This window comes from Limanda limanda, chromosome 3 (genome assembly GCF_963576545.1).
Source record: "Limanda limanda chromosome 3, fLimLim1.1, whole genome shotgun sequence".
In the NCBI taxonomy this organism is placed as follows: Eukaryota; Metazoa; Chordata; class Actinopteri; order Pleuronectiformes; family Pleuronectidae; genus Limanda; species Limanda limanda.
In genome coordinates, this window is record NC_083638.1 from 6,081,355 (window position 1) to 6,106,450 (window position 25,096).

At 41.2% G+C, this 25,096-nt stretch overlaps 1 protein-coding gene across 1 annotated transcript in view; it reads left to right on the forward strand.

The window, feature by feature from the left end:
• The window catches only part of tspan4a (tetraspanin 4a), a 101,052-nt gene that overhangs the window by 60,807 nt on the left and 15,149 nt on the right, over positions 1–25,096 (forward strand). The window contains exon 3 of the mRNA XM_061068692.1: positions 5,048–5,122. Coding sequence (XP_060924675.1) covers positions 5,048–5,122 — 75 coding nt within the window. The remainder of the gene's footprint in view (positions 1–5,047; positions 5,123–25,096) is intronic.

The following is a 25,096-nucleotide window of genomic DNA, read 5'->3' on the forward strand; positions in this document are numbered from 1 at the left end:
CTTTCTCTTCCAAGTCATCAGCTCACAATTCACCATATTAATCTCATGAACCTGGAGAGACCTGACCCCCTGGTCGAGAACCATTTAACTAACTCTTAGTATTTCCCAACCTGCTACAGTGACTGTTATGCACTGGTTCATTGGTTTATATAGTCTAATAATGTCCCACATTAGGGTCTGAGACCATAATGTAATAATATCTGAACAGTTATTTAAGACGGGGTCTGAATTCATGAGTTGTATCTAGAATTAAATATTTGTATCTTTTGGTATCGGGACTTTTACCCAACAAATCTAAGTTCCTCCACCAGTGACAGTGCAAAGTCAAAAGTTTGAAAATCAGCAGAATCTCCGGAAACAGGAAGATGCTGCTTGACAACAGTTTACCGAGCTGCCCGGCCTTTACTCCATAAAACACTGTTTATAGCCCCATTTTGCTTCCTCTTATTCCGATCTCCTATAAATCTCTCCCGTAGTTATGCTGCTGGAAGCCGCTGCGGCGAGCAGAATAACGTACAATATTTCAGCTTGAATAATGACTATTCAGGAAAAACATATTGAGGCTGCTTCGGTCCCTCTGTAACAGGATCTGAGTCTTTGTTTATAATAATTTATCACAGTGACAGTCCTGGTGCGCGACAAAACAAGCCATACTTCAATTTGAGATTTTAGCCCAGATTCTGTATATGCAGTGTCCACATCCATTTGCACAGAACTAACTTCAAGCATAAGCTACCGTGAATACATAAAAGGAGCAGACGCCTGCTGTGTCACATAAACACCATTTCCATTATAGTTTTCCTATGCAACGGCCTTTCAAAGTAATTTAGAGAAATATATTGTTCTTCAGCTTATGTCTTCATTAAAACGTTTAAAAAACCGTTTGGATTTATTATGGTTATAAACATGAGGAAGCTGGGACGTTCTTTAATTTAGCTTTATTTTTATTATAAGTCTTTTCTAGTTCACAAATGGACTTTTATCATTCGCACTTAATTGCTGGCTGCAACCCATTTGATAATTGTGATCCATTCCGTGCAGCAGTGTGAAATCCCTGCAGTTAATTCAAATGTTTTTCCTGCAGAGTATTATAGGAGCCAAATGCTGCCGTCTGCCTTCCAATGGTCCTATCGAGTCTGGATTCTGCCTGTGGTCCAACGAAGAGCCGTTGGATTTCTTATTAAGAGCAGATTAATGGAGGAGCAGTGAGGGTGGGGGGGTGGGGGGGTGGGGGTTGGTCGGTTTGTTTTCTCAACGCTAGATTATCACTCCGAGTTTTTACAATGTCCCTCAGCTCTCGTTTCTCCGGCATCAATGTTCAATTAATGGCTTTGTCTTATATTGAAAAAAGTTTTAAATTTGAAGGTGATAAACGAAATATCCATAAGAACCAGAGCAACATATAAAGAATATTTGTTTTATAGCAACTTAAGATCAGATGACTATAAAGCTGCTTTCAGATGGAAGCTGAAGTCCGCACATTGTCCTGAAATTTCCCGGAGGAGCCGTTTGTGAGAACGCAAATGTCCTCATCAGCTGCTCCAGACATTTTCCATTACTCCCTCTGCCAGAGCCCTCATAAAAGTTCTGAGTAAGCCCGTGTGAGAATACAGTCAGGACATGTCTGCAAAAACTCACAGTGAGCAAGTGAGGGCGTGATGGTGGCGTTTCTGTCAGTATATCGCCCGAATCGTTTTGGTGACTTTGCAGATTCCTCTAAAATGTTTTATATTAGTGTTTTCCAAGCAAAAATAAACATTACGACTCCGCTGTTGATTGAAATTATACGTCAAGTCCTTCCTGCTGCTTGCTCTACCCAGAGCCCCCCCCCCCTCACCTGAACGTTACTGAAACTGTCAAGTTCAAGTTGCTATGAATGCTGTGTTCATTATTTGTCAAAAGCAAACTCTGGAAAATATCCAGACCCAATTTTTCTGACATTGTCCCAAGTTCATGTCTGAAAACAGCTTGAAGGACGTCTCATCTTCAGAAAAATACATTCTGAGAAAGCCACTGTTTGTAACCTGCCCTCCAACAAACTAAAAACAGAACTGGTGTAGAAATGTAGAAAATCTTGCAGATACAAACACTGGATATTTCATTATAGTAAAGTCTGTAAAGGTGGCACCAAATAAAGGATTCTGTTGAGATCCTGTTTGCTGAATGTCAACAACTTTTTTATTCAGCTAATCAAATAGTTCTTGAGTTGTGTCCAATGACAATATTCTCACTCAGGTGGAAAACACATCATCCTCCTCTCTAGAGCCAGTTAAATTGCAATTCTGGCCTATAAATTGATCAGAAATGATTATTTGCAGAGATAACCTTTAAATTGTGTTTATTTTTGCAATCAACTTAACAGATGATGAATTACCTGTCTCTGCTGACAGCTCCTCCCTGACTGCAGATGAGGTTGACACTACTGATACTTGTAACTGCTCATTGGCCACAGAAACCTGCCAACCTTTGTGTCCGGCTGAAAAATGGTGCGTGAATTCAAGGACAGCGCCGTTCGATTATTAAGCCACTCAGCTGGATGCGTAAACAATTAGCAGTATAGTTCACCGGCACATTTCCATAGGAACTGAGCTAAGTGACCATTCGTCAGGGCAGCTTGTCTGTCACATGGATTCATGGTCTGTCTGCTTCTAGTGGCCCACAATCGATTAGCCGAACTCTTAAGTGGGTAAAAAAAACAACAATCCAATAGCAGGGATCGAGGGCCAGTGGCAACAACACTGTGCTGTGAGATTCTCCACCACACACCGAATCTGAATTTCTAGCAGTGTAGCTGCACAGTTGACCCGTAACTCTCTTAAAACTGTGGCGAGATGTTTCTGCGAAGATCAATACGGAGTCGAGAAATAGCACAAAAGATTCAAACTTCACTTTTGACATGTTTTCCGTGGATCTGCCTCAGTCTATTGGTCTCGCTCCTTTATTTTTATACACTTCCTTTGGGTTGTAGATCTGCAGTAAACAGCAGCATTACTTATTTTTTTTTGCCTGCTTTTTATTCTGACATTATCCGGTGGACTTTTCAAAGATTCAACAGCTCAGAAGGTTAAATTTTCCTCAATCTGCCGCATGCGTGGCATATTTCTCCAGTTTTAAATTAACATGCAAACACGCGAGGATTGCCGGCAAATTAGAGCTAACTGGAATTTTACACAACACAGGGCGTGACGTGGAATCAATGAAGCCTGACAGAACAATAGGAATTGATTCTAGTCGCTTGTTTTGAGGGCAGCTCCTGACAAGCGGAGCCCAGCGCTGCCATCAGTTTGTTACCTCGTCTGCTTTTCACCTTGCAGTGTTGCTCTCCAGGCTCAGTGATTCATTCATGCAGCTTCTGCCAGGAGACCTCGCGGGCACCTGACCGCTTCATGACGGCTCCATGTCAGTCTTGTGAACTAGCGACGCTCCCATCCACAGTCAAGCAATCGCCTGGAACTCACAGAGGACGTGTAGCCATGATGTTTGTAAAAATACAAATATACATGGTCTTGTGCTTTCAACCCTGGAAAAACAAGACGAGCAGGACCAGCAGCTCAGTGAGGCTTTGTTCTACACTCTGAGCTGAATGCATACGTCAGCATGTAAACATATCGACATCCTGATGTTCACCACATATACTGAGACATGTTCACAGCTCAGGTTTTGTGCATTAATATGCAAACATATCACAGCCCTCTCCACTGCCACATTTTCCAGTAATGGTGGAAATGTAGAGCTGAGCCAAAGCACCTTTCTTCTTCTTCTTCTTCCCCTTCTCCTCCCTATAAAGGATGAAGAATACACAGCCGCTGAGGCCATTTCATACCAGACGAAAGTATAAAGACATCAGGCAAGGCTGTGTTCACAGAGACTTTGCTAAATTCAAAGGGACTGAATCCAATATTGACCTTCATCGCATGGTTTTCATCCTCATGAAAAGAAACCCAGACACACCTGAGCATGTGTTAAAGGCTCAGCAAATTTCAAAAATCATCTGAATTTTTCTCAATGTACGAAAGAGTAAAAGAGTCCCTGGAGAGTTTGTACTCGCAGAGAGACTCATCCTGACAAAACACAACATGCTCTCGCTCTCAGCTGGACTCGGTTTATCAATCAGTTAACCACATTTTATTTGTTTGGCCCATTGTAACAAATCACCATTTGTCTCACAGGGTTTAAAGAAGGTGCAAGGACGGATAGAGGTGCGTTGTTCGTGACTCATGTGACAAAAGAAACCCGTCTGATTATTAACAGCATACGGCAAATACAGGATGTCGTAATTCAGCCCAGAAAAATACTGTCTACTTCGGAAGCTCCAATATATTGGCTGTTCGTCATCAGACGAGAGCCTATGGGCTTCGAGGTCGTAAATAACATGACCTCCAGCGTTTGACCAAATGAAGGTCAACCACCTAAATGGCTCTTGCACCTCAAGCAATGCATTATGGGAACTCATTTAATATGCTTCTTTCAAAGCTTAATTAAATGAGATGAGTGATCGATGAATCGGTCATTTATTCAAATCAGCATTTCAAGTCTAAAGAACCTCGAGTTAGAATTGAAAAAAACAAGATATACATATTTAGATGAAGTTTGGTTGATGCAACAAAATGATGGATTTTTTCTTTTCCAGTGCAGCTCATCTCATCCGGCACATGAGAAATATGGCAAAAAATAAAATATGTTTCCTGTAACAACTTCACATAGAGGAAGTGTGGTGTATATCATATTTTGCAGTCTGTGATTTTCCCTCCCGCTCCCTCGACCTGTCAAACAGAAATATCGAGGTTGAACGATCTACAGCTCTTCGATCGGCCTCACGTCGCCAGCTCTCTCTCCTGGACTCTCTTTGGCCATTTCTTTCTTTCTTTCTTTTTCAAAGTTTGCCTTTCACTCCCCCCCACACACACACTTCCCTTGAACTTACGCGTCATTTAATTTTCACAAACAGAGCCCTATTATCCCCCCGGTGGTGTTTTCCTCCACATCCATAAACGCTGTGTTAAATGACTGTGCTGACGATGTGCTGCCCTCTCTGTGTCCCCCGCAGTTCTTCATCCTCCTCCTGCTCATCTTCTTCCTGGAGATTCTGTCCATCATGCTTTTCTTCATCTACCAAGACCAGGTAAGACACCGCGATTGCTCTCATCTGGTTGTATCCTGTGAATTTCTCCACCTGAACAAGATAATAACTGGCTGTGGAAAACGGGTCCAATCTAAGCCTTTCATATGCCAGGCAGATTGCTGATGTTGAAGATGGAAGATGTAAACCATCAGCAGGGAGATTGTTTTGGGGTTCATTCAAGCGGTGTAATACGTGGGTTAAGAAAAAGCATGTGTCAGCTGACATCCTGCATAAATAATGGTTTGATGAAACTGCACAAGAATCTGGTTTGTTTTTTCATGCTGTTGGATGTCTGCAGGCTGCACCCGAGAGAAATAGGCACACGGCCACCATTTCCCTTTTCCTTGTTAATAAATCTCAATCTACCTCCGCTTTTCTATTTGTGGGTGATTTCCCCTGTAAATAAACAAGTCGGGCAGGAGAAGAGAGGAGAGGAGAGGAGAGGAGAGGAGAGAAGAGGAGAGAAGAGGAGAGGAAAGGAGAGGAGAGGAGGAGAGGAGAAGCAGATGAGCGCTTCCCTCTCATAATATGAATGTGTAATCCCTTCATATTCTCTGCTAAGGGTTTTAATATTCCAATGAAAGGCCATGCCAAATTCCATCCATCTTAATTAAGGGATTAAAGTCTGGATTTGTTGTTTTTTTAAAAAGAATCTAACAACAAACACAACATATTATTGTTGCACGACATCGCAAATGTTAAACCCTGAAGACTCGTATGTAATAATATGTCTTCTGATCGGCCCTTAAACAAATATCATCTGACAATGGGTATTAGCTGGATTTAGCTCTGCAGGAGGGGAAAATAATCCCCAAAATAAGTCTGAGTTGAGGCTAAGAATGAGTCAAAAGTTTTAAAATATGGTCCAAGCGTTTTCGTAAAGAACGCCTGGAGGAATATTATGTATAATGTAGAGCGGCTGTTGCCACAGTCAGAGCAGCGGCCGAGTCACTGTTCTCATCTCCGCTTTGAGTTTTATTTTTATTCCTGAAAAACAAAAGAGCCTGAATGTTTTTTGGCGATATGAGAAGTCTGCAGCACACTGTTTTTTAATAATCATATAACCAGTTCAATTATATCACAGGCAACATAACAAACAAACAGCTCTGAGCAGATGACGGCTTTTGGTTGGATTTCTAAAATGAACAATTATTACCTCCACTGAGGAGGTTATGTTTTCTTCTTCTTCTCCCTGTCTGTCTGTCTGTCTGTTTGTTGGTTGGTTGGTTTGTTTGTTTGTGAGCAAGATTCCACAATAACAACTCAACAGATTTCCACGGAAATTGTTGGAAAGATGTTGTTGGAGTCTGGAAAGAACCTTTTCTATTTTGGTGCAGATCCGGTAAACAGTGATTTTCTTGTTTTTGACTTTCTTTAACATAACAAGATTGGACGTTTTTCAACATTTTCACCATCTTCCCAGGAAATAATGGATATTGATCATAATTTGGCATATTTAGAAGATTATTATCTATGAAAGTGTGAAATTTGGTTTAGCTTGATTGAATTTCAGGGGACTGTTACGCCTTGGCGGAGGCATGCGCTCCACTAAGTGCCCTTCAAGTTTTAATTGTAGATTAACCTTTAGATTCTCTTTGACAAATTAAATAGAATTTTGGGACAATAGTTGATTGATTAGCAGCCAAAACTCATACCACTATACTTGGATGAGAAATTACTGAGATCATTCAGTCCAGTAAACACACTGCTTCAATTAAAAGCAAACTCGTCAACTGACCACCGGGATTCCCTCCAGTCACAGGTATCGAATGTCCTCTAATTAGATGAAAGAGTCATTTGACAAACGATGTTCACATGCTGTCATTTAATTTAGCGTATATTGTGCAACCTCTGGAGACCCCCCCGATATAACCGTGACCGGGTGAAGTGGACTCAAAGTGAAGAGCTCCCTCATAAATCACTGGCAATTTCTCAACCCCTCGTGATATATTATTCATGAGTTGGGATAGAAAACATTATCCCCAAAGACTTGGGCCAAGGCCGAGCCTGAGTGAGTCCTGATGCCCTCCTGCATTTTAGTAAACAGCCACCTACATTTCCCTCTGTTGGAATTTCTTTTTGCGACCACAGACCTCTGACGTGTCTGTACTCTGCGCTTTGTTTTCTCTAATTCTTTTGCACCATTACATAAATGTGTTATACTTCCATTGCTTTCTTTTAGACAAGCCCATTCTGCCGGGCTCCCAGCTAAGCGGCACTAGCATAAAATGAATGTTGTGTTGTTTCTGTCACCTTCCTTTCAGTGTCTGTGTTCCCCGATGTTCAGTGCGCCCCATTATTCAGCCTCTGAATAATTCAGGTTCGTATACCCGGGAGGCGATTAGCGACAGGACAGAGTGAAAAGTTAGGGAAGGAAGGCCCAGATATTCAGCCGAGCTGGTGCACTGTGGGAAATCACTCGCAGTAAAGGATGGGTGGCCATTACCAGACTGCCACTGATATTCTTTTAAGCCACAGGAGACTCAACAATTCTCAGTAATATTCTGTCGTGTAAAGTGTTTCCCTTCACGGTATCATGAAGTAGACCTCTAGTGCATTTACTCAACGTGGAGATTCTCACGAAATGTAAAAAGTCAAAGGAATAAATCAGAGGTTATAGATTATTATTTTTATTGGATAAAAATGTACACCCTCAACTGACTGTTTATAAAGATGGACAACATTAATACTCTTTGAAACCGAAGCCAAATTATCTGGATTTCCCCCTGGTGGCTGGCTTGAGTATAAGTCATGAACCTTGTCGCTTCCATGTTAGTGGATGGGACATAGACCTAAAAACAGGGTGAAACATTAGTCGAGCATGTGTTTTGTTGGAAACTCAATTATGCAACTCCTCAAATGTTAAACTTCTGGATTGAGCATTGGAAAACATTGTCGTCATCGTTACTATGATGAGAGAATGTAGGGGACAATACGAATGACCTGATTTGATTTAAATATCACATAATTTGCCAATTAAGCTATTTTCCTCTCGCATTTATTTTATCCAGATAGAAATGTCATATCTAAATTCAGTTGTTTGAAATGCTCAAAAAAGACTTTGCTGACAACATTTGCTAACCGAAACAAAACAAGAATCAGTCTCCCATTGTTTGTTATTTCAGCAAAAGCCACCTGTGCAGAAACTGCTTCTCAATGATCAATCTCACTCTGGGCTTGAATACTCCTAATGCACTCTTAGTGTGCTGCAGTGAACCACACAGAAGAGGAGCAGCTGGAACAAGAGAGCAGAGAGTTTGCATGCAGGTAGAAATGGACCTCTCATCCTAGTAATGAAGGAATTAACTTAGAAAAGGGAAAAGACATTATTAGTAATTGTGAGAGCCCCAGTTTCATTCTGTTTATCAGGACCCTGCTGCTTTTCAGCTCCTCCATCACCATGGCAACTCCCCAGAAGCAGTCCTGCAATTGGAGTGCAACCCGACGTCAATCCTCCCTATATGCAAAAGCTTCCAGACTCCATAGACTTAACCGGAGTGCTGCGGAGGGTGCATGTTGATGCTCTCCGTCCCGGGCTTAAGGGACGGTCACGCTCCGCGGTGCGTTTCATTACATCTGCTTTTCACTTGATAAAAGCTCGGCGCCGCTGGTGGAGGCGACTTCAAACAGCTCACACATCTTCCACACACCTGAAACGATCGCCAAGGGTCGGAGGAAGCGGCGTCAAAGTGTCAGCGGCGTGATATTGAAAACTGACGTATGTAGCATCTCCGCGTCTGCGTTTACCGTTGTGTCCCTTTGGCTTCATCATCACCTCAAGGGAGAAGCACTCCAGAGTTTGTTTAAAGACTAGAGGACGTCAAACAAATTGACAAGCACCAACGAGCATCATTTGTGCTATTATCAATATTTTTAGTGGCACTGGTGGAAGTAAAGCTGCGTAAAAAATTTAATCCTTTGATTAGTTCAAAGGTTTTCACACGGGCTTTGTGTTATTTTTGAATTAATTAAAGTCTAATGAGCCTCTCAGCCCTGTGAAGTGTATTAAGTATCTAATTACATGCTTGCACGGGCAATATGTGTGTTTGTCTTTGTATTCACAAATATGGTTTAACTTTACAATTTGATTGCTTTATTTGCATACATACATACATACATATATATATATATATATAGTTGTACTTCAGTCAGACCACTCGTGACACAAAACTCAACGTGTGCAATTCAAGAACTATATTTAGATTTCAAATGTAAAACATGCACATTTCCCCCTTGTGGGATAATAAAGGATTAGCTCATCTTGACATCATCCTCCACTGGACACCAGAGGTTGTTATAATTCAATCAGGAAGCTGCGTCCATATCAGTAAAGAGGCGACTGTTTACTCCGCCAAGGCCCAACAGGCTCCTTAAACCCAACCGAGCTGCAGCACATTGGGCATAAATGGTCCCTTAAATACGCCTGATTTTCATCAAGATCCAGGAGTTATTCTCTGAGAAATTAACAAAAATACCGTTCCAAAAACTCTTGCAATGTTATAGAACGTGAAAGAAAATCCTGCCTCTGCTGCTGCGTCTGGATCTCCGCCAAACTGTAATGAGTTCTTTCTCAGTTCAGACATTAATTCACTAGTTATTGCATAATCCTGCTGACAAATGGAAAAATCTATGAATATTACAAACCTTACCTCCTCGGCGGAGGTAAATTCAGTCCAGCACACTCGTAATATGTAGGGTACACATATCTTACTACAACAACACAAAACTGCTCCTCAGGCGTTTGGGGACATTTTAACGGAGGCTGTGTTTAAGAACGTTAATGTCTGAGTCGGCTGCTGGAGAGAGTTTTTCCTGCCGTCCCCCACAGAGCAATGTCCACGTGAGGATACAGCAGCAGATTGTCCAGTGAAATCACAGCGTGGGCGTGTTGATGATGTTTCCACCAACGAAATGATTAAATAAATATCTCAGGGTGAAAAAACAGATGCCAAATACATAGAAGATGCAAAACAAGATGTCCAAGAGATTCAAGAGCTTTTAGTGACACATTTTTGGACATTTTCCTGTTGTTGTGAACAGGAAAATGTCTGTCTCCTGTTGTTTTGTTCTTTAAACTCTGGAAAATGTCCGGACCCAATGCTCCAGACACTTGTGGCTGAAAACGGCTAAAGTAAAATGACATTAAAGATCCTTTAAGCAGCCATCCATATGTGAATACATGTTAAATAACGACCACTGTACAAACTTTTGATTCCCAAAGCAAATAGCCCAAGACCAAGGTCACAGAAACCAACTGAACAAAGTCAGGACATCACTTCACAACATGCAGTTTAAGCACAAACACCAAATACTTACCTTGTTGAAGTGTCGCCATGATCTCTGGATCAATCCTCTGCAAACAGAGCACACAGAAGCACTTCAACTTTCCATTAAGTGTGTGACACCATGCAAACCGTCTGCAGCCTTGACGCTTTGCAGGATCCACAGTTCCTCTGTTTCCCTCCACTCACTCCTCAGTTCTCTGCGTGTTGCACTCACACACACATTCAAGATGAATAACGTTTCTCATTCAAGATAAACTTTTTTCTTTTTATTAAGAAGCGATAGAAAGAGAGATCGGTCTAAACAAACCTCACACACATTATGAATGTGGCAGCTCGACGCTGTCCTGAGGTGACACCGTCACACTGTTGACAAGCAAGCTCATGAAAAGCTACAGAGACTCTGCACTGCAGCAGAAACCCCACTCTGCAACGGGCTGGTGGACCACACACACACAGACACACACACACAGACACACACACACACACACACACACACACACACACACACACACAAACACACAGGTGTTTTCACGTGTCCTGTCTAATCAGACCTCTGCTCAGGTTTCTTTGCAGGGTAAAGTGAAGACTTATGAGATGTCACCGACTCTAATGACAATGATAAAATGTGCAAGTTATGAAATAAGCTCGGCCTGTACACCACTGTGGACTTTTTTTTAAAAACGGATATGTTCTGGCAGTAAAGTCCACTTCAACGATTCGTCAAACGTCCTCGAGAAGAAAGTTTTAGTGCAAGTAATATTGGGCAGAGCAGACATTTGTGAATGCCAGTGATGTGGTGCAGTGATGCTCCATCTACCTGCAGACTTGTATTTCAAACGTAGCAGTACTAATCAAATGTAGACAAACCAGTATGGAGCCGCCATTGCATTCAAGTCATGTCAAGAAATAGTGGTAAATTTGTAGAGACACAAAAAAGTTACATAATAACAACAACCCTCCTCCACCAACCACTTTAAAAACCCACCAGATCTGTCATTGATTACCATTAAACACAAAATAATAACGTTATACAAAATGAAAATCCCAGGCTAAGGTGCAGCAAAGCCAAACGTCACCACAACACCCGTCTCCCTTCTGATTCTGGCGAAGGAGCTTTTAAGCACCTAGATTCCCAGGCTAAGAGGACCTGATTGAAGACTGATTGGAACATCAGGACACACGTGAAAACAGCTGATATGAATGATATATTTGACTACATATTCAAAGGTGTGACTCTTCTCTCCCCGGCGGCTGTAAGCAAATTTAAAAAAGCAAACGTCAGTCAAACTCTGTCTGTTCACACCCACACAGTCCTGAGGGTAATTAGGCAAAATTAGTGACAAAAATCTCTAATTCTTTGACTTCACAAGGGTTTGTTGGATAAATATGAATCATATTCATAAAGTGGGTATATTGATGCAGCGGCGGCGGTGGTGCAGCCAGCGTCGAGGCCGAATCAATATCCTGTCGGGATCCGGCAAAGATCTGTAGCAGGGTCCCTGTTGACCTATGATGTACATTGTGGTTTTATTATTTCCTCAGGCAACCAGGAACCGATCATTTATCGAAGACTGAAATTATGAACTCATCAAACGATTTGCGGTTAAAGAGAAAATTATTCCTCATCGATTTTGGTCATTCATTCATTGTGGAGTTTGTGTTTATAGCAAAAAGGAAGAAAAAAATTTTACCCTTGCCAGATCCTCCTCACGTAGGATTTTTATCTTTTACAGTTGGTTGAATAATTATTTTACCTTGGGAATAAGAAAGGAAACAATCATAGGTATTGTTCTCTTTCTTATTTTACATATTAGAAAGAAACCTAGAATAGTACTTAGTACATAGCTAATGGAGAATGGAATTTATTTATATGGCACTTTTTCTGGTCTTCACCACTCAATGCACTTTACACTACAAGTAACATTCCTCCATTCATGCACACATTCATGCAGTGATTGTAACAGCAGCACTTTTTCTATCACACACCATTAATGCTCGGTCAGCACAACGGTCAAGGGCAAATCTGAGGCTCGGGACACTGGACTGGAGGAGTCGGGGATCGAAACCCCGACCTTCTGGTTATAGGACGACCTCGTTCTCGTACCAACACCAAGGCCCTGCAGTCTGCTGAGATTCAATCAAGCTGCACCGAATTGTTCATGCTTGTAGATATTAGTCCCTTGTGAACAGGACTTTTTAAATTAAGTTCCATAAATCTCTGGAGAAATGAGTGAATATGCCATAATATGCTCCATCTCACAACGGAAAGACAAAAATCCCTAATCGTCCAGATCCACGGCAACGTTTAATGGCGTCCCTCTTAACCCACGTAGTGTTCCACATGCTGATTTACCAACGAACAGAAAGGAGCGGGTGTGAAAACAACCTTGAGGAGGTAATAACCGCGGCGTAATGTTGTTAATAGTAGAAACATTTGAAGTAATAACAGTACTTGAGGTGGCAGAATGACTCATTTAGTCAGCCTGCAGGGATCTTAAAAGGTCTGAGCACACAGAGGAGTAAAATGGAGCGAGCGCCGGAGGGAGAGCAACCAATCGAAAGTGCTGACACCGCATAGATCAATACAAGTGATAGAAATGACAGGCAATTCTCGCCATAAAGCTCCGTGATAAGTCGCCCCTGAGGTGCATATAAAGCTGTACTGCAGCCGTATTGATATGAGCCTGATGTACAAATGATCCCCAAACCAGATTATTGAAAAGCTGTGTGCATGTGTACATTGGTGTAAAAGGTTTAATGCACAAAAGTGGCTACATTTCATTTGTGTAAAACCTGTGCTCTTTGTAATCAAACTGCTGCAGAAATGAAACTAGATATGGTTGAAAAGAAATTACTCCGACTCAAACAGATTCACTCTGGCATGCTGGGTGAGCAGCTGAAGACCCATCAGTCAAACAGATGTATCTGCGACCGGTCTTTGACACCGACAGTGATACGCCGCAGACTTCTGCCTCTGCTGGGAACACTGGGTTCAAATACAGATCGCAAAGAAAAGGTCGCGTAGCAAGAAGTTCCAATTTGACAGTGATGGGCTGGAATTAAAGAAAAACACTCTTGTCCTCAGATAATCCTGAACTGCTCCACAGGACAGTTGTTTTCCAAGAAAAGTGGACGCAATCACTGTTTTTATTTTTTACTGATTTAACAAATAAACTTCTGGCTGTTCACATCCAGTAAGAGGACTTGTGTGAAGATGGATTTAACATTTAAAAGAGGAGGAGAGGAAGAAAATGGCAGTGAGTGAGACTTCAGAGTTGAGAGATGTGACCTTTACGTAAAAAAGTCAACATGGGTTTCTGGTTGTTATTCAGTGCACTTAGAGAGAAGGAACAGGTGTCTATACAACATGTTTTTCATTGTGTTTATTTGTTAAACGTTCCAAGAAAATGTCAAGAAAACATAAGTACATTTGATTTTCATGTAGCTCTTAAAGTGCTCAGAAAAGTAAACTTTTAATCTGCTCCTGCTGTTGTTGGTCTCGGACCTGGACTTTCCCCACGATGATGGATATGATTGGTTTGTTGACCAGAGTCCGTCTGACTTCACCTGATTGTCGATTCATCACGTAGTCGTTTTTCTGATTGAATTTCACATCTGTTGTTTTGCTTCAGAATAAACTGAAAATCCGAAAGGTCCGGACCCGTGTGTATATTTTCTTAACTCATCAAGTATTCAAACACTGTATTAGTCTGTCTGGGAAACAAGATGGATATTGGCATAATTGCATATCCTCCTTTGAAGACTGAATTATATTCATGAACAGAACCAAATTGCTCCGGCCATTCTCTGAAGCATCTTTGTAATTTCAAGCCAAATACAATCAAAGTTTTGGAAAATAAAGAGGTATTTTAAATTGACGAAGAAAAAGACGAGACACACAAAATCACTGTTGTTGTCCACCTGTCTCCCAAAAGAAAAGACTCTTCTCCTGGTGGTTTTTAAAATGTAGTGCCATACTTCAACATTGTTTTACATCAACACCTCTGCCAAGGAGCTTGTGTTTTCACTCCTGTTCATCGGTTGTTTGCTTGAGTTGTCAGATTTCCACAAAACTTTGTGGACGGATTGGACTTGGGCCAGGAGAGAATTCATTAGATTTGGTCATGGATGAAGACAAAGGGTGGATCCGGGATTTTTCATTCTTTTTTTTACATTTTCACACATTTCACAACATTGCATAGATCACAATAACAAAAATATCAAGCTCATTTAGGGGATTTGTATCTATATCTTTGTATATTGGTGCAGATCCAGATACAAATCAGGATGTACCAGATTTTAAATTAGTTTTATTGGAGAACAGGCTTTTTCAGCCACTATATGTTAATAAATTCTGGCAGGAAAAGGGACATTTTTATCACTTTCTGAGGTTAGTGTTACACTGAGAATCTACTTCACACTGAATGAACATACTGCTCACACTGGTTTCATAATGTACCTCCATGTAGCTCATCTCGCCAGGATCATGTGAGCCCTCACCTCTACAGGATGTTAGTCATTAGGTCAATGCAGCTTGAGGCACCTGCTCTGCCGCTCGCCGCTCGGCGGCTGAACAGGGCGCCTGTCGGGGGGGGGGGGGTAGCTGCAGAGGTGATTTCCTATCTGCTTGTGTGCTTGTGCAACATGTCAAGGTGAGGTAATGCCGCCGTAAAAGCGAACTCACAAAGAGCTATGGTCAGGACGGATCTCCGAAAGACCTCATCCACTAACCCCAAGGGGACCGGGGCAGTTAAAGATGAGTCACGGCCGTTACTGCATCTACAACATAGATGTAGAAGCCATGACTTCTGTTGTAATGATACCATTTCTAAAAGATTTAGAGCTTTTACACATAAGAAACACATAATTTAACCATTTTCACTCAGCACCTATGATTAATATAATCAAATCATACGTACAACTACATAATGTGTCTACATCTCTAACTCCACAAATAAATCATCTGTGGAAAGGGTGTATGGTGGCTTAAAGTGTAATTATTTATAAGAAACGTATTTTTAAATAACATCTCCTCCTGTCATGCAATCCCACAAACTCCATCTCCCTGTCCAAGGTCACATGGCTGGAAGCCAGAGGAGAAATCAATGTGTGTGGTCACTCGTGTAACTTTAACTTCACCGTAACTCGAAGGCTGCTATAAAACGAGCTTTGACAAGTGTGAAGAGAAACAATGTCAGTTATAAAGGATCAATTTAGATTAATATTTTATCTATTGCTACAATAGAAATTGACTGAGGTCAAATTGAGGAAGACCTTCCCCCTTGTGGCCTCTTCCTGCTGCATGAATCACCTCCTCTCAACCTTAATTCCTTTAGATTGAAGGTTTCACTCTCACATCACTGTCGTCGCCTCTCGGCTGTTGTTCCATCTAATGTGGCGCATTGTAAAAGTATCTGGAGGAAGTTTGGAAGAAGACAAAAAAAAAAAAAACGATCCACTTGTGAACAGACGACTTCAGTTGCAGGTGAAGTGCAACCTGCTCGTGCGGTGAAGCAGAGTACAGGCATCACGTTTCTAAAGGTGCAGCCGAACTGACTCATGAGACTCCGGTGAATTCCCATTTCAAGCGTGATAACTCCACTTTTTACACATCATTACTGTTCCTGCATCAGCCGTCAAAACATTTGCGCTTGTCAAGATATCAAAATGCAGCACTATACTGTCTGAATAAATTGAAAGCCTGAGAAATTTTAATTTCGTGTAGACTGGAGAAATGCAATTAGATAAACACCCTCAGTTAATTACATTACTAAAATACACCCACATCAGGGCAATGTTAATATGAGAGGCAAATCGAGATGATGAGTAAACAGAAAAGACATTTGCTGCGGAGCCCTGAAATACACTTATGTGACAAGGGAATGAATTGCAAAGATGGTAATTATAAAGTCATTTAAATTGCAATCAGGCGAAGTAACCAGTATAATGAAGGAATGCAGGAGGTGAGGCTCTGCAGGTGCAAACAAACTGGAAACTGTCAACAGAAACAGTATGTCAGATGGAGAAGATTCAATCACAGCCTGTAAATTGCAGTGGGATTATTTACTACATACGTTTTTGACACAGATCAGGCGTCAAAATAACGTACACAGGCACGATCTGCTCCAGAAGTTTATGATTTAAAATACATAAATAAATAAACCTTTTGATAGAGACCTATGATTTATAAATGTACATATGCATGTTTAGAGCATATTTACCTTATTTTTGATTTATATCAGAATCTTTCGAGAAGAACTTTACAGGATTCACTTCAATTTTATTTATATAGCGCCAAATCATAATATACATTATCTCAAGGCAATTTATATAGCAGGTAGAGACCTTGAAATCTATGGACAAAACAACAGTTCCCACATTGAGCAGCACTTTGGCGACTCCCTCATTAAACTGGAAGAAACCTTGAGAGCCAGAACCGATGAGCAGAGAAAAGTGTGGAGGAGAGACGTTGGGAAAAGAGTGATACGACTTATTCTGCTCATATTCATACTTTTAATTTGTGTTATAACTTCTCTGTCCTCAAACTATCCATGGCTGCAGCTCCTCTTTTCAGCCTCTGTCTGAAACACACCTGTCTGTTTAAGGCCCCCCCTTGTGATAAAGCCCACTCTGCCCCGATAGGCCAGCTGACCCACTATGTTGTGATTGGTCAACTGCTATCAGCGAGTCTGGCTTTGTTAAGCGCTTTTCATTATGCAAATGTGGGCTTTCGTGATGTCATGTGATGTCACAATAATGCGGCGGGACTTCTAACGACTCATCTCCGGAGCGTCAGTGTTTTTTCCTTCAGGGAGAGCAGCTCCCTTCACTGAAGACTTTGAGCTTTTTAACTTTGTTGAAATTTTAAATGTACAAAAAACACAGTAGAGGATAGAAACCGTAAAAACATACGTCTCCTTCCACTGAATACATTTTTTATTTATTTATCTAAAAGCCATGACGATTATATTCACAGCCTGGGAGTTTGAATTATGATCGGAAAAAAATGACTTCATAATTTGGTTGAACAACTAAAAAAACTTTAAATCTGGCCGCCATGTGCCGGGATGAAAGGAATATGTCTAAATCCATTTTGCCGTATGTAAATTAGTTTGGGCAAATTTGAGCTGCTTATTCCCTCCTGTTTGAGTCCAAAAGCCACACAATACAATTCTCTTTGAATACTTTTAATTATGTTGGAAATGGGAAACTTCATCTCAGTGAATAAGAGGCTGACAAGCAAACACCAACTACAAAGGGCTTCTGTGAACAGTTTCCCATTAGTGCAGAACTCGTGGAGTTCAGTGCTAAAATAAGATAAGATATCCCGCTGTGCAAGTTCGGGGGGGGGGGGGGGGGTGGGGGGGTTCGACTTCGCTGTGGCGTCCGCTCAGAACAGCAAGGTCACTCCCTCAATTATGATTCCACAAATCCCTGATTTAACCTGGAGTGACATAAAGCCCATTCTGACCATTAGTCGATTCTGAATTCTGATATTTTACTGTTTTGGAGCGATGAATAAATGAATAAACCTTTTCAGCCTCATGAACATTTGAATATTTCTTTGTAGTAAACTTCAGATTAATACACATTTTCATGCACAAGTGAGTATTTACTGAAGCCAAATGGTGCATTTGTGAGATTAACTCAAATACAACTACAGTGCCCACGAGTTTTGAAAGGATTGAAAACCACCCAGTGACAGAATGTGGCTTATTTGTGTTTTTGTTCCCTCTTTTGTGTTTTGCACAATAATAAAAAATATTGAATATCCGCAGCCTTAGCCCCCAAACCCTGCCTGTGGGTTGCCTCTTCTTCTTTCTCAGCACAATAAATAATTCAGCCAAGAAAGCATTGTTTTTTTGTCATTATGATGGGATTCACCATCTGTCAGTCACAACCCAGTCATGACAGATTGAAGAATGAGAAAGAAGAACTGAGAGAAACTGCTGCAACTTTTGAAATGGACCAGAATCAAAATTTATTATTATTAAATTTAAAATTGCGGACTCCTTCGTAACTTTCCTGTTTTAACTAAAGATCGTTACATTCATTAAAAACTTTGGCCCGCATTCAAAGGTAAATTACTTATCATTTAACTTCATATAAAGTTCAGTAAACATTCTTTAATCTTCTAAGAGTCAACTCCCCAACACTCTTTGTTTTTTCACATTATAATCACACATCTACAGATAGAACATGATAAAAGAACTAGAATAAAACTCAGTTTGGTCCAACAGTTAAATTCAATCAAGTTTTATAGTGAAACAAACAAAACGATGAAGATCAGTGAACAACATAATTGTTTATTCTCTCGGAAACCTGTGAAAACGACAATGTAAATGTGAAATTTGTAATTTAATCTCATGATAAAGGCGACAAATACAATTCCCAGATCCTCGCCAGATTTAACAGTTTCTTTTCTGGCCCTTCTCCGATCCTTCCACCAAGATTTTGCGAGAAAATTTTGAGTAGTTTCCTCAAATCTCCTTGGTTAAGATAATGATTTAAAAACAATACAGAATCTCACGTGATCAAAGCGAATGAAGGCACCAGCTGCAGGAAAATACATTTTCAGTTTGAATTATCATTTCAGGACATTTTGTTTTTTTAGAGCATCACCACTTAGAACAAACCACGAAAACACAAGGTCTCTCTGCTGCATTTCAGGTTTTAATAAAGCCGCAGAGAGGCTCTTAGATAATCACCCTTGACCTTGTGCTATTGTCCAACACGGTGTCTACAATCCTTCAGCTTACTATTACCTTGATTAAGGGCTGTTCAAGTATCTCCCTTCTAACCTCCATTCTGCCAGTTCACTACTCCCCCTCTGTTCCTGCCATTGATTTGTCGGCTGGTTTGCCAAGTGTTAATCAGCAGCTGATTAGAAGCAGAGAACAAAAAGGAGCCGGGATTGTAATTGATTTGGCGCAGCTGAGCACTGAGAGTCTCCTCTTAAAGGAGAACTCCATACATTTGAATAATTAACTATGTGTGTCATCGTGGTGCCCCAGGAAAAACAAGTCGGAGACAGAGGTCTTGAGTTGTGACTCCTTCGGCCCGATTCATTATCTAAAGGGCAGATTTCACATCCCACTTTACAAATCTAAGGGTAAGTTATGGAGTTTCTTGCTTTAGAGAGGAGTTGTCCAACTTTAAAAAGAAAGAAAGTAGTGGCCGATTTGTCCTGAGAGAGAAAGGATCACGTATTCGGGTTCTTCAGAAGAGAGTGGTCCCCATCACTCCTTGTCCGAATGCACTGCAACACTTTGGGAAGATTTACGCTCATATCCCGAGTCAGGGGGGGGGGGGAATGAAGTGCGAGTAAGCCAGACAAGAGAATAAAACGTCTGCAGTCAAAATGAATGTCCTTGAAAACCCGTCTCTTCGGACCACATCGGGTCACAGTCCAGGGAACGGAGGGTGAGCTCCCTGAGAGGAAGGATGAAATGAAAGAACTGTCAGGGAGGCAACCCCTCGACGAGAAGAGGGAAATGGGTGAGGACGGCTGGGGGAGATTCAGATTGTACAGAGACGACTGGATGGCACAGATCAGAAGTGACTGAATCGGGATTTTTAAACTCAAACAGTTGATTCAATATTGATTTAAGGCTCTTCAAAAACTGATTAACGAGCAAGCAAATCAATTAAAAGTAGTTTTAACGTCTCTTTTGCAAAATCTGATGAAATCTTTTGTTTATTTTGAGACATTGACAACGTTAGCCTTCAAGTTAGTTTTCAAGTTTTGCCATTTGCCGTCGTGTTAAATGTTCATACAAACACAAAACTCTCACATATTGCTTAACCGCCTTTAACACGACATTGTGATTCAAGATTCAAGATTCAAGATTCTCCCAGCGACTCTTCCAACAATTGAACCCACGAGGTTCAGCTTTGTTAAGAATCAGATAATGTCATCGCAGGAGATCATGTTTTATGCAGCTTGATGTTCTATAGTGAACTGATGTATTCCCTGGAAATCCAGCGGGAATATGACTCGGCGTATTTCCTCTCTTCCTGAGTGCTTTCCTCTTCATCACTGTGTCACTGATTCACTCGTCCTCCTCCTCCAGCTCTGACACAGGTAATGAATCTCCTCTGTTTGGTGCGAGTTTTGGCTAATTGAGGCATTTTTCCCTCTCATTACATCGTCTCCTTTAAAATCCCTTTCTTCTCTTCTCCTTTTCAGCGGTACTGTCCTGTTCTCGTTAGCTGTCACAGATGGAACGATCCGTTTCCCCCCCCACTGCAGTGCCGTCACTATTACCTGTAGTCCAGTAGTCGTATAACTTAATCTGCCCCTCAGTGAATTTGATTTTACATATTCTGCCCTTCATCGCCTTCATCGGCTCATCCTCTCCCTCTTTCCCCCCCCCTGTAGGTTTTTTTCCCAACACCCACTCTCCTCCTCACCTCCATTTCTCTCTCTTTCCCATCCCGTCTTTCTTTCTTTCTCCTCCTCTCCCCCCTCCACCCCCTCGTATCCCTGCCATATAAATAATTGATGGCCCATCTCCGACTCGCCCGTTGTAGTTAAAGGGCGACTGAAGTCCCGAGGACAACATCAATACCGAGCTCAGAGTGCGGCTGTGTCGTGCTCGCCGCACTCTTCCACAGGAGTCAGGCATTGCTAATGACCTACTTAGATTTGAAATAAAAAGTATTTCTCATTTTCTTTTCTCCCCTTTTATATCTGCACGACTTCAGAGGATCCAGGGTTTTATCCCGTCCACCGCAATGGGACACGGGGGCTTCTCCTTGCCGGATTCTTACATCAGTTCGGAGCCGGCTTGCACGCTGCCTGCTGCTTCCACTCGTGATGCCGAGCAGTAGCTTGTAGCGCCGGCCTGTTTATGAAGCGACTCAGCACATCTTTATTATCGCAAGAAATTACATCCTGGGTGATTTGTCTTTTCATGTAAATGCTGCGGTGGCGCACAGAGTTATGGGGAAGTGTCCCTTTCTGGGGCCGCTTTTCTTGCAACCTCATCTTTTAGAAATTAATTCATGTAGTAATAAACTGTTTCCGCCGTTGTGTTGTGGAGGAAACATAATCACTGGCTTGATTATATTCAGAGGCGTCATTTTTTTATATTTTTTTTATGAATGATTGATCACGCGCTGTTTTCATTTATGGCAGCAGAGTTGCCAGGTGGTGGTCGGGTACAAAACACGAGTTACGACGGCCACACGAGAGACAGAGGAATAAAAAAAATAACAGCACTCGATAAAGGCTGAAAGACAAATGACCGGAGAAGAAAGATGTGAAGTCAGTGCGACGCCATTTCACAAGAATAAAAAGTTTGTTTCTTTGAGGCTTCAGGGCAAATATCGACCTCGGAGATTCATAATCGTGTGTTAGGCACCGTAAACAATCGGAAACCAGGCTGAACACAACTGGGAACAATTGTGAGTCAAGTACGCCGTCCATCTGAAAACCGACAGAACGCTTCCCCCGTTCTTTCACCAGAAGATTGTAATTCTTTTGGGGGTCGAGAGAAAGAAAAAAAAAGTCACCGCAAGGATATGAGTTGATATACAGTCACCACACCCCCCCACAAACTGTGCCTGGCACTTTTATTGAGCAGATTTCCACCGTGTTGTTGCTCTGAGTGAAAATATGAAACTGCCACAGAGGTTCTGCTGCATTGAATGTCTTCTTTTTATTATTTTTAAACACACATTTATAAGAACAAGGAGAAAAAGCAGCCTGAGTGAAAAGCGACACGGTGGAGAGAGATTCCTCAGCGTGTCGGCATGTGTTTGTCTTCTCCTTCATTTCCTCAGCTGATTTGTTTGCCGTCTACATTATGAGCCTCTTTGTTTCAGTGATATCTCCGAGTGTTGAACCTGATATAAGCTGAACGTGTATTTTTATTCTGCCTTCAGGGTTTATTGCACTTTTTACCCTGCAGACATTAGGATGGCAAAACTGCTTCATGGAAATATTTAAGCCTGCAGGCACGTTATTGACATATGATAAATCTTTAAATAGAGTCTGAACTATATACAGATGTGGACTCCAGAGTTCACTTTGATTAAATAATCTGTCTGGGGCCTTTCTTACTTCAGGAGATCTCCCTCCATCATGGGTAGTGGGAGAAAGAGGCGTCTGTTTAAATTATGAATCTGAGATTACTATTCATTGTATGAAGTCATCTGACGACGCACAGATGCTTCAAATCATATAAAATCAGCTCTGGTGAAACATTTTATTTAACCCAGGTTGACATCGGAGTAAAGTCAGAGGATTATCTGAATAATAAACTGTATTTGTATGGGACCTTTCAAACAAGAAAAACAGCTTAAAGTGTTTTACATACCGATATAGAGAATATAAACATATTTAAATGAAATTCAAACTAGATATATAAACGCGCAGGAGTGATGTCAAGTGCAAGATCTATTTAAAGGCTGAAGCAAAGAGAAATGTTTTTTCTTTTAAATATATTCTCTGAACTAGATTTTCTGATATCGAGCGTAGTTATAAAAGCTCGTCTCTGATGTTCTTTGGTCCATTGTTGGGAAACTCCAACAGACTTACTGCAGATGATCTCAGTGTTCTCGAAGGGACAAAAACTCGAGAGTCAGCTCTGAAACTCGAGAGTCAGCTCTGAAACTCGAGAGTCAGCTCTGTAACTCGGTCCATTCAGAGCCTTGTATGTCAGGAGAAGAACATTAAATCCCTTGTGTTGCAGGCAACCAGTGCAGACCCACTACATTTGTGATATAAAGCCAAGTCCCCTTCTATTGCAATATTCATAGGACCCACGGGTTGAGTTGGGAAGCTGGAGGAAGATGTAACATCTCTGCACGAGGGCACTTTGACTTTCTTGGAGCCAGATAGAGAAGACACAACAATGGTTTGGTGACGTGAGCCAAGGTTGAGATACGTTTGTTCATGTAACACCCTGGTTTTCCATCCAGAGTCTCGTCCTTTTGTTGGTTAAAGTCAGAAAATCCATAGGGTCGAGGTCAGGGAGACATGAATGTGAATTAACAAGGGACTGAAATCCCTGTGAACTAAATCTGCAAATTAAATCAGACCTTGATTTTGATCACGAGTGCTGTGGATCCATGCACATCAACATATATTGTAATAAATAAATATTTAGTAGCAACTCAATAATAATGTGTTAAAGCTGCAGTCACTAGAAGTTAACGTTGTACAGAAAGATTGGATATTTTGGCAGAAAAAATCAGGTAACAGTTTACTGATGATGCAAAATATGTTGAATTTCAATATTTATATAGAATATTTATATGGAATATTCATCTGGTCTGGTTCCTTTTAATTGTGTTTTGCTGTAAATCAAACCGTTTTGCTCTGGAGACAAGGTTGGTGATCTTTTGTGTAAATCACATCTTTTGAGAAGAGCTATTAAAGCAAATGTAGAAAGCAATGTTGTAAATGTAAAATAACAAGTTTTACCTGCTGTTTTACTTAAGACATGAAGTTATATATAATATATTCACCATTTCTTCCTAAAATGTGTTTTGTATGTCGTTAAGTCCTTTTAGTCCTTAAGTGCCAGATGCACTCTCCTCTCATTAAACATTTGCATAGTTTTTTAAGTAGTGACATTGAGGTGGTTGTGTGTGTTTTATTGTAGACTCTCTTCAACACTACTGCTGCATCTGTTTCCAGAATATCCACAATGATTCGACATTAAATATGTGAGGCAAAGATCAGCAGCCGGGCAAGTGGTGTGTGTGTGTGTGTGTGTGTGTGTGTGTGTGTGTGTGTGTGTGTGTGTGTGTGTGTGTGTGTGTGTTAATGCACTCTGGTGTGTGAAGGGCATGTGCTCGGATCTGGGTGAAGTAGAGGACTTGATTAATCATCCGTTTTACCGCCGAGTTAAAACCACATTTGTCCGTGGAAATGTCAAATTTCACTGCGCAAAGATTTGCAAGAAGGTTGTGTCAGGTCACAACTGTTCATTCCTCTTAAATATTTAACACTGTGTCAAATTCATGCAGTAACCCCTCTTTAATATTGATATTGTTTTTTAGTCAAATGAAGGCAGCACTAGTTGTTTGGGTGCATGAAGTGGGAGGTTTGTTTTGATGCCTGCAGCCGCTCAGAGGCTGGAGAGGAGGAGAGAGCAAGGTCAGTGCAGATCAATGCGATGGATGTCTGATGAGATTGACCGTCTCAACGTGTAAACAAGGATGACTGCTCTCCCTGGGCATGCAAGTGTTACCCACACACGAGTCGTGTCCGAGGACCTGAAGCTGTTTACTCAGGGACATAATGAGGACAAGAAGCATGTGAATCATTATGTTTTAAAGGTGAAGACATGTACAGAGGTTAATCTCAGGGTAAAGAAATATGAAGTGAGTCAGGAAGTGAGTGAGTCAATGTATTGTCCCCTGAAGTCATATATACATGATTGTATGCAGTGTGTGTGTGTTTGTGTGTAGTTCTGAGGGGAAATGTTGGTTCCTTACCGTTGTTGTGAAAACATTATGGCTGTTTTAAAGACATGATGTGTGTATACTTTCTATAGTTTGTGAGGGACACATTTTGGGTCAGGGGACGTTTTGATGCTATGAAGACATTTTGACGCTGTAATACTTTTGGCGTTGTGAGGTCATTGTGATGCTGTGAAGACATTTCGACGCTGTGAGGACTTCTTTGCTATTGTGAGGTCATTTTAGTGTGAAGACATTCGGATGCTATGGACAC